The 15,852-nt window shown below is 40.6% G+C and overlaps 2 protein-coding genes across 4 annotated transcripts in view; both read left to right on the plus strand.

The window, feature by feature from the left end:
• The window catches only part of LOC117255246 (SEC14-like protein 1), a 49,481-nt gene extending 38,804 nt beyond the window's left edge, over positions 1–10,677 (plus strand). Inside the window, exons 11-17 of one of the 2 annotated variants that reach the window (XM_033623947.2) lie at positions 1,363–1,534; positions 1,836–1,970; positions 2,134–2,268; positions 2,878–3,129; positions 4,286–4,464; positions 4,881–4,907; positions 7,672–10,677. In XM_033623947.2, the coding sequence (XP_033479838.1) occupies positions 1,363–1,534; positions 1,836–1,970; positions 2,134–2,268; positions 2,878–3,129; positions 4,286–4,464; positions 4,881–4,907; positions 7,672–7,777 (1,006 nt within the window). In that variant the 3' untranslated portion in view covers positions 7,778–10,677. The remainder of the gene's footprint in view (positions 1–1,362; positions 1,535–1,835; positions 1,971–2,133; positions 2,269–2,877; positions 3,130–4,285; positions 4,465–4,880; positions 4,908–7,671) is intronic. The other variant, XM_033623948.2, reaches the window with a different exon arrangement.
• Positions 10,678–13,718: 3,041 nt separating this feature from the next.
• LOC117255021 (endonuclease V-like) overlaps positions 13,719–15,852 on the plus strand; it is a 120,285-nt gene continuing 118,151 nt past the window's right edge. Inside the window, exon 1 of one of the 2 annotated variants that reach the window (XM_033623560.2) lies at positions 13,719–13,894. In XM_033623560.2, the coding sequence (XP_033479451.1) occupies positions 13,851–13,894 (44 nt within the window). In that variant the 5' untranslated portion in view covers positions 13,719–13,850. The remainder of the gene's footprint in view (positions 13,895–15,852) is intronic. The other variant, XM_078166733.1, reaches the window with a different exon arrangement.

Genomic DNA, 15,852 nt, shown 5'->3' on the forward strand with positions numbered 1-15,852 from the left:
GGGTTATTATGTATTTACTGGAGTCTGGTTGGGACATAGGTGGTGCGTCTGTGTCTCCTCCACCACCTGCTATGCCGGTTGATACATATCATGGATGTATAAATTAGAAAATTCCAACCTTGAGTTTGACTGTCCCTGCAACGCTGTTGATCGAAGCAGTAATTTCTTTCCGTACTGCGTTTTTTCCCCGACTTCCTTTGATGCCAGAGTCTGCCAGATAGAGCTAGTTGGGTTAAGTGGATATTTCTAGCTCAGAGAAGGTTCTCTTCTTGGCTGTATTTTGTCTCTCCATGTCGTAAACTGTAGAGGTGAGGCCTATAAACCCAGAATATATTGCAGCGGGATATTTAAATGACAATTGTTTTCAGTCGCTGCATTTATCAACACCCTGTCAATGCTACGCTGTGATAGGCAAGATAATAACTTCTCATGATTTACACGTGAACCCTATGGTAAGATGATTACACTCTCACTTTTCACTGGTTTGTATGTTAAAATGAGAAATGAGGTCCATTTTTGGACTGTTAGTGTGACAAAACAAGTAATGTGGAGACCCCTGGGCCCTGGGATTTAATAATGGTTATTTTTCTCTATTTTGCCACATGCTCATACAAAATGTACAGGGAAGTCTGAGATCACTAGAACGCCATAAAGAATACTAAATTGGAATAGGAGTAAAATGCTGTATACACTATTTGACAGAGGACAGAGTTCACCACACCTGATGTCCTGATAATTAATCAACAGCAATGAATAAAAAAATAATCTGTATCAAAGTTGATGATGAAATTAATTGTAAATTGCAGCCAAAGATCAATGCAGAGTTTCTCAGTATCTTTAAATGTGGATGTAGATTAATAGAAACGCAGGATTGGTTTAATGGAAAAGATGAAAGAACTTTATTTTTGTGACTACCAAGTAGCACACAAGTTTGTGGGATTCAGTGATGAGTGAGTCCGGAGGAGAAGTATGTCCCTAAAAATGGAAAGAATGCACGAGGCTCCTTGAGTGCACTGATTCAGATGGCAGAGAAGAGAGTGAGAGGGAGGAAACGGAGATGGAATCTGTCATTTGTCAGCCCTCTCAAACAGGAGGAGGTGGCTGGCCTAAGAGGCATGTCAGCTATGAATGGCTGTCACGTCACAGCCAGGATAGATAGAGGGATAGGGAGGATGTGAAGGGGGGGGGGGGGCGGAAGGAGGAGGGTCCAGAATTAGCAAGCATTGCCTTCACCACTAAAGCCTCACTTCAGGGTGACAGGTGCTAAGTGGTCGGAAAGAGGCTGTGGCCCAGTTGTATGTGAGTGTGTGTTTGTGGTGTGCGTTTATCCACTCTTTAATCCTCTCTCTCTCTCCTCTGTAGCTGTTGGACGTGTCTGGTAGATCTGGAGGGGCTGAACATGCGTCACCTGTGGCGACCAGGAGTCAAGGCGCTGCTGAGGATCATTGAGGTCGTGGAGGCCAACTACCCAGAGACTCTGGGACGGCTGCTTATCTTAAGAGCTCCCAGGGTTTTCCCTGTCCTCTGGACACTGGTGAGAACCAGGAGGGGGCACTCAGTACTCAAATAGTCTTGTCACAGTACCAGTTTATGTGGATTTGTAAGGAGTTTCTAATGTGTGGTCCACCCTCAAATTTATAAATGGAGACATCATAAATACCCATATATTCCAGCACATTAGAACAGCACTAAACAAACCATACAAAAGACTGAAAATTCACAAACCACACCAAGCACATACATTCTGCTTTCTTCTTATTATTGCTGTCAAACATTTTGCCATGAAATAACTGGGATACAACCAAAAACATATCCACATCTGTCTCTGCCCTCAGGTGAGTCCATTCATTGATGAAAACACCCGCAAGAAGTTCCTCATATATGCAGGCAATGACTACCAAGGTCCTGGAGGGCTGGTAGACTACATCGACAAGGAGATCATCCCTGACTTCCTAGCAGGAGAGTGTATGGTGAGTGTCTGATGTCTGATGACAACTGAAACTCTTAGCTTATCATTTGAGAATTTGATTTAATTCTGAGATTGAACTCTTGGAGGCGTGACGCCACCCACATTGAGATCTCCTTTGCTGACCCACTTCTATGTGCGTGTTTGTTTGTGCGCATGCTCTGCAGTGTGAGGTGCCAGAGGGTGGCCTGGTTCCCAAGTCGATGTACCGCACAGCTGAGGAGCTCGAGAACGAAGATGTCCGCTTGTGGACCGAGACAATCTACCAAAGTGCCAGCATCTTCAAGGGAGCTCCACATGAGGTGAGGCTCAACATAGAGCACCAAAGTGAGCAGAAAAGATTAAACGCCTGTGGTGGTGATTTAAATGAATATGTGGGGCAGGACAGCAGAGAGCTGCCTGATGTCCCTGATGAAAGCTTTGTTGAAAGGCCTGCCATCTAGTGGTTGTTTGTAGTAATTGACTTTGAATTCACATGTACAAATGTGACATGTCTTTGAAACATAATCTGTCTGCAGTGACATAGAGTTAATCACATTACATAATCAGCCCTCTGGAAATGGTTATGATTTCATGCTGATGAGCTCATTACCTCACATACAGATGTTCACTTTTTCTCTCGTTGCTCCTTGTCACTGTCAGTGCATTTAATTTTGCACATTTAGCTGGCACTTAAATTTGAAGCAACATAAAATGAATACAATACTATGACGTTTAACTCATATACTACTGTTATGAATGGACAGGTTTACAGACATATTGCGCTGGCATTATTCTTGTAACCAGGAAAGGATTTATGTATATAGAAATAAGAACTAAAGAAAGAGAGGTCAAATGTTTTGCTGTACTTTGGTTTATTTCTTGTGTTTCTCCCCCTTCCCCTCTCTTTCCCCCTCCCCGCCTCCAACCAGCTTCTGATCGAGATCATCGATGCCTCCTCAGTCATCACCTGGGACTTTGACATGTGCAAAGGCGATGTGGTTTTCAACATCTACCACTCCAAACGGGCCCCTCAGCCTCCACGTAAAGACCCCCTTGGAGCCCACGGCATCACCTCCCCAGTAGGCAACAACGTCCAGCTTATCGACAAGTCATGGACACTAGGGCAAGATTACAGCATGGTGGAGTCCCCGCTGATCTGCAAGGAGGGCGAGAGTGTGCAGGTGAGGTTCCACGATTGTGAACTGATGCATAATAGTCCCACCTTTTGTTTATTTGCCTACTCACTGGAGATAGCCGTAGCCGGAGGCATAAAGACCTAATTATGCATGTATGTCTGTATGTATGTTTGTATGTCTTTCCATCTCATTCTCATGAACACAATATCTCAAGAATGCCTTTAGGGAATTTCTTCAAATTTTGCCCAAATTTTCACTTGAACTTGAAACGATGAAATGATTAGATTTTGGTGGTCAAATGTCAAGATTATTGTGACCTCATTTATCTTATACTTGCCAACACAGTATTTCAGCAACATCTTGCAGGGAATTTTTCAAAAATTCTGCACAAACGTCCACTTGTCATTTATGATGTGATTAGATTTTGGTGGTCAAATGTCAAGTCACTGTGACCATAGGTCTGTCTTATTCTCATGAATGCAATATCTCAAGAATACCTTGAGAGAATTTCTTAAAATGTGGCACAAACATCCACTTAGACTCAACAATGCACTGATTAGAATTTGGTGGTCAAAGGTCAAGGTCACTGTGACATGCATCCTCCAAATGCAATCCAATTTCATTTTGTGAATGCAATATCTCAAGAAGGCCTTAAAGAAATTTCCTCAAATTTGGCACAAACCTCGACTTGGACACAATAATGAAGTGATTAGAATTTGACAGTCGAAGATCAAAGGTCAAGGTCACTGTGACCTCTCAAAACATGTTTTTGGCTACAACTTAAGAATTTATATTCTACTAATGACAAAATTTTACACAAATGTCTAATAGGATAAAATAATGAAGTGATGATATTTTATATCCAAAAGGTCAAAGGTCAGCTTCACTGTGACATGATCATTTTCTGCAAAAACACTTTTTCTGGCCATTACTCAACATCATCTCAGAACAGAAGGGGAGAAAGTTAGATACTGAATTGGTGAGTCTTTTTTTGAAACTGTGCTGATTGTATAGATGAAAATGGGAAGATGTGTGTGAAGCAACCATATTTTCACAGACATGGATGTAATCTTTAACTGCAACTTGACTGGTGCGCGGAGGCATACAGCTGCAAACAGTTATTCTAGTTTAAATGTATTTTATGGTTTGCTGCTTGTCAGTCATTGACGGTGTCTTTACTATTAATGTGTCTTCTCCTCAGGGCTCCCACATTACACGTTGGCCAGGTTTCTACATCCTCCAGTGGAAGTTCCACAACATGCCAGCATGCTCTGCAACCAACCTGCCCCGAGTGGACGATGTACTGGCCACCCTGCAGGTCTCCTCGCACAAGTGCAAAGTCATGTATTACACTGAGGTTTTGGGCTCTGAAGACTTCAGGTTAGTAACTGAGTGTGAAGACAAAGTCATACCGTTGTGTCCTTGATACATGAAGTGTATGTGTCCATATTTTTGCTGTTTTAAGGTGTTTTACCATGATGTTGTGATAGTTTTAATTTCAGACATTATTCCTTTATTACTGCTCATTTTTTACTCCTTCCTCCTTTCAGTTTCCCCCCTCTACAACCTACCACATAGTGCCACGTATGACATTTATTATTTGAATGAATTAAGATCTGTCATGTTGCTAAAATGACACTATGAAGAGCATCATGAGTTTTCTAGGCCCAGAGTTTTGAAATGGTGATGCTTCCCTCCTTCAGAAACTTCTTTAATCCAGCTTTTTTTGTCCAATCCGCTCCTGTTTTATCGCTCACAACCCTCTCCTCTTCCTGCTCTATCTTCTTCCTGTGAAGAACGGCTTGCTGTGATGTGCAGAGTTTGTAAGTGGCTCAGTGTTTGCCCCTTTTTCTTTAGCACTAGCTCATTGTCATTGCTGCTATTTTGAACGCCCCCCCCCCCCCCCCTTCCATGGCAGTCACGCTTCTGATGCAGCAAAGAGATGCTTGTTTGCATCTTTTCTTGCTTATGGCTGTAGTTAGCATTTTGCTAACTGGATGTTCCTGCTTTGTTCACACTAAAGAATCCTTGCACTGAGACTACAGGCTTACTAGCCACCTGCTGGCTTTAGTCCCCCTGCCTGCATGACTAACAGTATCAGAAATCCTAGGCTGGGTTAAGTTCAGCCCACTTGTGCTCGACTGCTGGACATCCAAATGTGCAGCTACACAATGTACACCAACACATGCAGTTGTACAGTATACCTACTTACTTACAGAGACATTTCCTTGCATTTGTACTTGTTTTTCTTCACTCATTAATTTGTACTACCAACTTACTGATTCTCACTTTGCTCTCAGTGCACCTGCTGTTTTTACTTTGACCTTTGATCAGACTTGAGATCGCCATCTAACTCATTAGAGTAGCATTTCACATGATGTTTTGCTAATGTTTGATATGTCTGGTTGAGATTGTGAAAATATCGAAAATGAATATGAAATTTAGCTAACCCTTTCTTTTCCCATGTCTGTAATGTACCTATAACACATGCCAAGCATTCATAATGCACAGTGATACTTTTACCTCAAACAGTCTGGCTGAGTACAGACGCAGAGCTCAGGCCAAAAGTCAGTCATGGAATTAATTTTAGTTAAGGTTAGTGAGAGCTGATTTGACCTGACGTTTGTTTGTTTGTTTTTCAAAAATAAAAAAAAGTGACAGACTGTCAGAATTCAGTCATAAGCATCAGTGGGCCCAATATCTCACGTTCACTATTCTTTTAAAAGCCTTTAATGCAAAATGAGGAAAATTCCTGTGAGAAATTGTCATGCTTGACCTTTCCTTATTCTGTTTATATCTGTATGTCCTTAAATGCTTGATACAAAACATCCTAATGCATTTTCATGTGTTGTCATGCATTATGTAGGTGTGTGTGATACATTATAGACATGGGCCTTTAAAGATTGTAGTGCCAAAATATACATGTTGTTAAACTGACTCTTTGATCCAAGCAAACACCAAGCAGCCTACATTCTACATCGATAAAAACATATCAAGATGTCCCATTTAATTATTTTTGTAAAGTGAATGTAAAAAAGACACGAAAAAGAACAAAATGCTTCATACTGTGCCGTAGGCAGGAAGCCATAACACTATTTGGTTTTATATAGAGACAGAGTGGATTTGCTTCTGCCCTCAACAAAACACCTTAAAGGAAAACACCACCAAGATTAATAACATCAATATGTTATTTCCATGGCCTAGTGAAGTTCAACCAATATTTGTGATCATGAGCTACTCTCTCTCAAAGCCAGAAACCAGAGAAGTGAAACTCAAAGTTATGATGTCATAGGGCAGGGATATCCAACTTGCTATGCCCAAGAGCCACTTTTATGAAATGAAAGACCAGGGGCCAGTTAATAAAGAAAAACACTGATAATATTCATCAGTGGGGATGCACAGTATTTATTTTTTTTGCCGATATCCGATATGCCGACACAAACAACTTCTTTGGCCGATAACCAATACCAACATCCATATATCCACTCCCCCCCCCCCAATCAATTTTAGTGATCACCAAGTCTCCTCTATAGTGGAATTAACATTATATTATGCATGCATGCTTTTTTTTTTTTAAGATATTTTTATGGGCATTTTTTGCCTTTAATTGATAGGATAGTGAAGTGTGAAAAGGGGAGAGAGAGGGGGAGAGACATGCAGCAAAGGGCCACAGGCCAGAGTCGAACCCAGGCCGCTGCGGCAACAGCCTTGTACATGGGTTGCCTGCTCTACCACTAAGCCACCGACGCCCCATGCATGCATACTCTTATCATGATGGCCCACCAGCAGATGGAGACATGAAATACAATACTGTTCAATGTATCTAATATTCATTCATTGTGCAAAGTAAGAAAAAGCATGATGGCCAATTCTGATAATTGCTGATAGTAGAAAATTGGTGGGCCACCTGGCATCCTGGCCCATGGGCCATACGTTGAGTATCACTATTGTATGGTATAAAGTGTTGAGCTGCCCTATAGACAATGAATGGGACCCACAGAATGTGTGCTTTCTGCTTCATACGTCAATGAGCTTTATACTAGTGTAGTGTAATGTACCCATATACTCAGAACATTGGCCTGGGTGCTCTCACTGTCATTTACAACATCTGTTACAATTTATCGTCTATAGAAGGAGCTCCAGACTTTGTACCTGATGACATCACAAATTTGAGTTTTAGCACTCCAGTTTTGGATTTGGAAGAGTTATTCATGTTTATTCATATTTTTGGACTGTCTTAGACCATATGAATAACATGTAAGAATTTTGAAAATAGACGTAGTTCCCCTTTAACTGCCTCCACAGTAAAATACTTCACTGAAACAAGCACACTTGAACCTCTCTACCTGATACACTGTTGTCTGTTGCAGTCTGTGGCAGAGCCTGATTGTGGTGTGCCTCACAGAGTGAATTAATCTCCCCCCCCCGTAGGTTTGATCTGGCTGCATGGTTCTGCATCATGAGCACGAGTCGTGCACACAGATTGCATTCAGTTAGTCAGTGGCAGACTGCTGTTGCATACATGTGAAGTGAGCTGAATAGTGTGAAGTTTGTGTCCGCTTACATGTCCTCTGTCTTTTACATCAGGGGTTCGATGACCAGCCTGGAGTCGAGCCACAGCGGCTTCTCTCAGCTCAGCGCCGCCACCACCTCCTCCAGCCAATCACAGTCCAGCTCCATGATCTCTAGGTAGAAACTGGGAGCTGAGGACGTCAATCCCCACAGTCCCCCACCCCCCACCCCCCACTACCCTTCCCATCAACACCGAAGCCAACTCTCCTTCTGCCCTTCCTTATCGTCTTTGAACTCTGTTCCTATTGCACAGCCAGTCTCTTGGGAACTGAAGCATGCTTGCACAAACAGAAGACAAAGAATAAAAAAAATATCTGAGGCAAAAAGATAAAAACAGACTGTGTACACAATTTAAAGGGCTGATTTTTGCACAAAGGTCATATATTTTTTTGTGCCTGGCATCTCTGCCGGGCAGCAGTTTGAATCAGAACATTAGCGAATGTTTGTTTGTGTGGAGAGGTTAAAGGTCAGGAGGTGAATTGCGGTGCCTTTGTGGCACCAGAAGCTGCAAAAAGCAATATCCTCATCCTTGGAGCTATGGGACCGGATGAAGACACTGGAGGCGCTGTTACATATATGCATTTACATCTACATATACAGTACTGAGACGATGCATACCTCATTCATGTGCACTCTCTGAAAAACTGGATGTGCTGTTACGTACAAACACCAACACAAATGCACATATGGATGTTTAATTACATGCAAAAATTTACAGTGTTTGCCATATTACCAGAGAGGATTGTTCAATCTGGTGAATTGTTTATAGGTCAAGTGTGGGTGGGCAGGGTAAACTCTGAACTGGACCTGGGTCAAAGATTACCTGCAGACAATTTGTTTTTAAATCGACATGGAACTACGGAGTGGGTGGAGCTTACTGAATCACGACAGTGCAGATAATGTCAGCAAAGCTGCCAGTTGACGGGAAATTAACATTCACATATTTTCCAGAGGCTGTGTGAGCTTTCTGTCATTCATTTTATTGTCTTATGTGGCAAACCCCACCCCTCCACCTCTCGAGGGCTTTATCATACCTTGACAAGCATTTGAATATTTGACCTGGGTCTGACTCTTGGCGAACTAAATCCGCTAGAAGCAATAACACGAGTTTGACTTTCTACTGTGTGAAATATTTCTATTTATCATTAAGATGTATGTGGACGATCATGGGTGCTGATTGCAGATGAGTTTTTTTTTTGTTGTAAGTTGTGTACAGGCAGACAGACGGGCAAACTGAGCCAGTAAACAACAAAGTTCCTTGGCGCCACTTCTAGCTTCCATTTACCATTCTGTCAGGAGAGAAACAAAAATAACTCAGATTTTCTCCTGAGCACTTTTTTTTTTTTTTTTTTTAATAAATTTTCCTCAAAATGACAGTTAGTTTGCTTTCTTCCAACATCTGCACAATTGAGGAACTCGGGTCAAAATCAAGTTGTAAAGGAGATGCCTTGTCACTGATTTGTGAATGTGCTACTGATTGGCTGGTGCTCGCCAGCTAATGAAATGCCTGAATTTGGAGGGTTGTGATGTAACTGGGCGGAACCGTCATCATTCATGACTTGTTTTTCAGAGTGATGTAGATTTCAGTGTGCATTACGGATGAATGTTTATGATTATCATTTGACGGTGCGCCAGAAGACAACATATTGATACTGTACATGTATAAGTGTTGGTTGGAGTTTGTTACTGTCTTTTTTTGGAGATGAGTACTTGATAGGGTGAAGCAGTGTGGTGTGTTACTGCATGCTCACGTGGTGATTGGGTTTACAGATGTATTATTTAAAGATTAAGATATAGCCATTTTTAAGAGTCATGTGTCAATAAATACCATTTTAGCCTTTGTATGCATCACTTAGAAACTGCTTTTTTCAAGGTCACCACTGTAATAGATGAGCGATTGTGATCTGAATGAACATTTCTAAATGCAACACATCCATGCAACAGTTTTATCTGGTTGATTAGTGTCGATGACTTCACGTAGATCTGACTCCTTGTAGAGGGCAGAAACGATCACTGATGCCAAGAGTCATTCTTGTGCTATTGCCATCGTTACAAAGTGCAGCTGACAGCAAAAGAAGAAACAAATGTGGATAAGACACAGTCTTTCTCCTTCTGTGGGAATAGACTTGTACAAAAACTGGCCCTGCCAGTTTTCCTTTTGATACATGAAACTGCATGGTTTTTTAATAATTAATGAAAGGTTAAGGGTTAACTTGTGGTAACTATTTGTCATTAACTGCAATAACATAAAATGCTTTACTGAGAAAAAGGACCTCCTCAGATTGTGGGCTATTAAGAGTATGTATGATGGTGTATAAGAATGAATGTTAGAAATAGTGGGGATAAAAGATATGCCTGTAAAATGTGTGTTAACACTCCCTCTGCCCCTCACAGCAGCTGTGTTTCTTTACTAGGCCTCTTCTCACTTTGAAGCATGTCTAGAATCAGATGGCTAACTTTCCTTCACCTGGTTATTCCTTCAGCAGGCTCACTTTCCATTTCTTCAACGGTTGGACTGATGATGAATCATCGGTCCCAGACCAAACTACTCTTATAGTTCCATTTGTTTCTCTTTCTCTCTATCAACTCTTTGTCACTTGTACACTCCAGTGTTGCTGTTTTGCTCTATTCACTGTGTATATCTAAGAAAGCAGAGTGGACCTTGATTGAAGCCATAGGCATAAAGAAGTGTTCTCAGATCAGATATTTTTGTTTCATTTCCATCTCAATTACCACATACCAGAAAATGTCCATGGTCTGCTGTCTCCTGCCTCTCTGACTTTAGCTCTTACAGCATGCACACATCAAGATCTCATTGACAAATGAGGGCTATAACTGTTTGTCTTGACTGTTCAACACATTTATCTGTCTTTCTGCTTCCTTCTCTGACATTGTTGCATATCTTCTCTTTACTTTGATCTGAGGAATTATGTAAAAAGTACATGTTTGGATTAATGAGAATATGGCGCCTTTACATTTTTTGAAAACATTAAACTTGAATTATGAGAAATGAGAAAAAAACGCACGTGTCACATTTATTTATTTTTTCTTTGTTTCTTTGACCTAGACCCACACAGTTAACTTCTAATTAACTGAGACTGTGACTTCCAAACTGCATTTAAATTGCTGATATTGTGTTGGAGTGTTTCCCAACATTTCATAATCACTGTGTCACTGTATTCACTTTTCATGACTTGTTAATGAGAATATACAAATGGGATTCATGTTTGCTGCATCACTTCAATAATGATAAAAAAAACCCCAAACTAATCTGTTCCTACCGACCAAAATGTCCTTATTGCAAGTCGGTGATTTTCAGACTCATATTTCCCCCTTAGGTACTGTCAGTTCTGCTGCCAGTCTTAGTGTATGTAGGTGGGAAAAGCAGTGTTGCTGACTTCCTGAGATGTAGATCAAAGGATAGAGAAGGATCAAAAGTAACACTAAGATTCTTGGCAGTCAAACATTGTGAAATCACACAGTTTTGAAGAAATACTGTTGTCTGATTAAAATGTCTGTGGAGCAGGGCCAATGAGCTAGCACTTAACTTCTTTTCAGAATTTAGACACAGCAAGGAGCAGTCAGGCCAGGCTCTAAATTCGTAATACTGGTGTGATTATCCACCTTCACATGCACATATAACAGTGTATCATCCATGTGGCAGTAGGAATTAATTCTGACTTCACAAAAGGGTCAAATAAAAAGAAGAACAGAGGGCTAAAAACAGGGCTCTGAGGTACACCATATTTCACAGAAATGTTTCGCCATTTGCATTGTTAATTTTTTCCAGATTTTTTTTGCCTGTATTTAATAGTGTAATTAGGATGTGTGAAATGTCGGATAAATAACTGGCAATGACGTACAGTATGCACCTTGACCATTAGACTAGCAGGGTGACACCAGCTCAAACAGGTTTCATTTGTGAAATTGTTTTACTGAAAGATGCGCCTCTCTACATCCTTTCTTGATTGTCTTTTATTCATCTCATTGTCCAATCTGCATTCCTGTCTGTTTCTTACATTTAGACGTCCTCTTATCAGAGGACATGTCAGTGTCAGTCCATGTTTTGTTTCAGTATACCTGCCCTTCGAGAAGCTATACCATTCTAATGGATCATTAATTCTCCATTTAAAAACCATGTAGTGTAAAACTGAGTTTTCAGATCATCAGTTGGAATTTTAATTAATGATTTGATTTGATTAATCCCCACCCCCACCCACCTCCCCAACGAAAACACTTGGAGGCCAATATACTGGAGGCTGTAGTGGTTTTTTTTACGCTAGCACAAAGACAGTGGTACCTTGTAAATAATAGACAACCAAAGGCATACATTGATACCAACCACCTTGGCATAGACTGTCAAGAAAGGGGCTAAATAAAGCTCCAAAGTTAGGGTACAACTGGCATGGCCATTTTCAAAGGGGCCCCTTGAACTCTCACATCAAGATATTAATGAAAAAAGGGTTCTATGGGGACCCATGAGTCTCCCCTAAACTTGAGAAGGCTTGTTTCCAGTAAAATTTTTTAAAAAGGACAACTAGCCTATTGAAGAACAATAAATTGCCTTCCATGTATAAATGCATTCATAACATATTAAAAAAGGATTGCAACTCAAAATGTTCTCTTTACCAGTATTAGTCTGCGCACATCACATAGTACTTACACTTAACTCTCATGTTGACATAATTTTCAAAGAGCCTATATATTTAAGTAGCATAAGTGAAACCCTGATTTTCAGTCATGGCTTTTGGTTTTGGCATGCTACTCCACAGTTTTCAGGGGATGCCATTGCTGTTGATCACAAATCAGTCCACTTGATCAGATTTGGGAGTCTTAGTAGACTTTCTCTCCTCCTTAAAATTGCTGTCATCTCTGGACATGTTGGTATTAGATCAGTCGGCCTGTTCTCTCTCAACCTCTGCTATGCTCATCATCATACATTTTTTTTTTGCCCTACTTACCAATGTGAAACAGTGACAGGCTTGTCACAGATCTAGTAAGTAATAAAGAGACACAAAATGGCCACAAAGACATGCAAAGGAACTACTACTAGTCACAAAATGACCCAAAAATGTGCAAAGATAGATAGATAGATAGATAGATAGATAGATGGATAGATAGATACTTTATTGTCATTGTCATTTTCATAACAACAAAATTGAAAAGTGTATTCTCTGTAGTGTAAAAGACATCAGAAAAAGCTATGTTAAGAAAGAAACAGTAACCATAATTTAAAAACTATAAGAATGGAGCTATAATAGGACGTTCACATTCGCTTGACGTTCCCCCATTGCACATGCCCTTAACAGCAGCAACAAAATCATACATGTGCATTCATTAGTGCAATTTGTCATTCCGTGTGATTATTGCCCTGGGATAAAAACTGTTCTTGAACCAGTTTGTTCTGGTCTTAATTGTCCTATATCTCCTGCCTGAGGGCAACAGTTCAAACAGGGAGTGCCCTGGGTGTGTAATATATACCTTAAAGAGACACAAAATGACTGAAAAGAGACACACAACATCTAGAAAGAGATGCAAAGGAGCTACAAAGAGACACAGAACAACTAAAAAGAGAGAGAGAAAAAAGATGCAAATATACCTCAAAGTGTCACAAAATGACTTAAAGAGACACAAAGGGTCTACAAAGAATTACTAAGTGACAACAAAGAGAAACAAAATGATAAAAAAGACACAAATATATCCCCAGGAGATACAAAACAATTTTGAACACAACAACCTCAAGGACACACAAAAATACCACAAAGAGACAAAAACATGCTGGTTACTACAAAGAGAAGCAAAAAAACAACAACTACAAAAAGAGGCAAAACCAGCTCAAAGTCTGTGTGTCTTGCTCTCATGTAGGAGAGGTGGTGGGGCCCTTTGCATGTCTGTGCTCAAGGGCCCATTCTCTCATGATCCGCCCTTGAGTGTCAGCATTATCAGAAAAATGAAATGCATGCATAAAACATTTTTCTATCAGTGTAATTCACCCTTTATCCACTAGATGGCAGGATATACTCGCTTAAAACCCACACTGACGCTAGTTGTAAGCCCCGCCCTCGGAGTGACGTCAATACACGGAAGCAAAACAGGGACAGAGAAGCTTGTGCTCACGTTGCTTCTGTCAGCTGCTTTTACTTATTCAGAGTCGGTCTATAGTTGTTCGCGTCCCCCTCAGCAGGCTGATAGAGATGTCCGCTCCTCCTGCAGACGATGTTGTCAAACAGTGGGAGAGGTCAGTGTGCTGTTCTTCTGTGTCTGTACCTCAGCTATATACAGTACACTTTACAGTCCAGCTGATGTCACTGGAACTCATTTACAACAGTGTAGACACGTTATCATAACTGACCTGAAGTATTAGCTTGGTGAAACAAAACAAAATGTTCCATAAGATGTTGACAGCTGTTGCTGCACTTCAGTGTCCCATTGTTGTGACTCTTGTCCCAGCCAGCTCTGGGCTTGAGCCACCAACAACCATAGATTTTTGAGTTTGTAATGATGTTCTTATAACCACCACCTACACATATTAGAGGAGCAGAACTTTTGCAATTGTGCAAATTGGGGAGAAGATAAAAAAAAATTAATTTAAATTCCCAATGAATTAATCTGCATATATTTTGATAGTCAGGGAATTCTTTAATTTTTTTCCCTTTTTAAAAAAAAAAAAAAAGAAGAAGCAAAAAATGCCTTTCAACCCTCTGTAATGTATGTTAGTTAAAGGTCCAGTGTGTAGGATTTAGGGGGATATATTGGTAGAGATGGAATATAATATAATACATTTTTTTTAGTGTATGATCACCTAAAAATAAGAATTGTTGTGTTTTCGTTAACCTTAGAATGAGCCATTAAGCTTAAGCTTTTCACAAATTTACATTCAATGTTTTTACTGGTTTAAATCACCTGTTTCGTTTTTGTTGGAGGGGAAAGGGCCTCTGTGGATAACACAAAACCTCCTGAGTTAAAACCTCTTAAGTAATCAGAGAAGAAAGGTGAGCACATGTTAGCTGATGCTGATCAAGCAGTCCATCTGCGAAGTGCCAAATAGTGTCGGATGGAACAGTGATTTGGATTGTGAAATCGCTTTAGTTAGTGTTTTTACTGCTTTTAATCACCTGGTCCATTTGCTTGGGAGAGGAAGAGACCTCTGAGAATTAGGGATGCACCAAATATTCGGTAACCAAATATATTCGGCCGAATATTGCAAAAAAAACACACATTCGGTATTCGGTGGAATAAGTGAAAAGCAAGGCCGAATAATAGTGGCGTGGTTTGATGACGCAATCAAACAGCCTGCGGTGACGGATGGAGTAAAATGTCGGCAGTGTGGCGATATTTTACTCCGTCCGTCACCGCACTCGCATTGGCGGCTAAAAATAGTTTTGTGCGGGCAAAATAAATCATTCAGCATGCTGTGTGAGTACAGATTTCAACCAGCAGCAGAAACTAAAGGCGAATCCCGGCGGTTGTGGGTTGAAGGGGGGTCACACACATGGACAGGAATACGTATTCCTGTCAAATACGGCGGCACATGATAACGGCTTACCGGCGATGGAGAAGTCCAGCTCCAGGTGAATAACTTGTTGTCATGACTGCCGAAAAGTACCTGAACAGCCGAGCCATGGCGGCACACAGTATGTGGCGTATCAGAGGAGAAACGAGCCGTTCACATTTCTCTCTTTGTGTCCACAAACCTCACCGCACTTTAGGGACTGTTCTTTACTTATCAAGGGACTTGTCAGGGGAGGAGGGTGGCTGGTTGATTTTTATTTTATTTATTTATTTTATTTTGATCCCCCCTATGTTAATCACTTATTGATGCTGTTTTTGAAGTATGAATAAGTCAATAAGTAATTTATTCCATTGAAATATCATTGATGTATTATAGAAAAGTGATTTATCTTTTTATAAATGACAAAAGGCACATCTGCCTCATTTTTGCTGTGGTATCGTAATACTACTCAGAACCGTGATACTTTCACTGGTATTGTACTGTGGGTCCCAATTTTGGTACCGTGACAACACTAATCTGGAGGGGGTTCATCTGCAAAAACTAATGAAAAACTAAAAAACGGCATTCAGTATTCGGTCCTCGGCATTCGGCCAAGCGTTTAATATTATTCGGCTTCGGCTTCTTCCACAAATTTTCATTTCAGTGCATCCCTACTGAGAATAATTAAGCTCTTGGTTAAAATC

The sequence above is a fragment of the Epinephelus lanceolatus genome, chromosome 3 (genome assembly GCF_041903045.1).
Source record: "Epinephelus lanceolatus isolate andai-2023 chromosome 3, ASM4190304v1, whole genome shotgun sequence".
NCBI lineage: Eukaryota > Metazoa > Chordata > Actinopteri > Perciformes > Serranidae > Epinephelus > Epinephelus lanceolatus.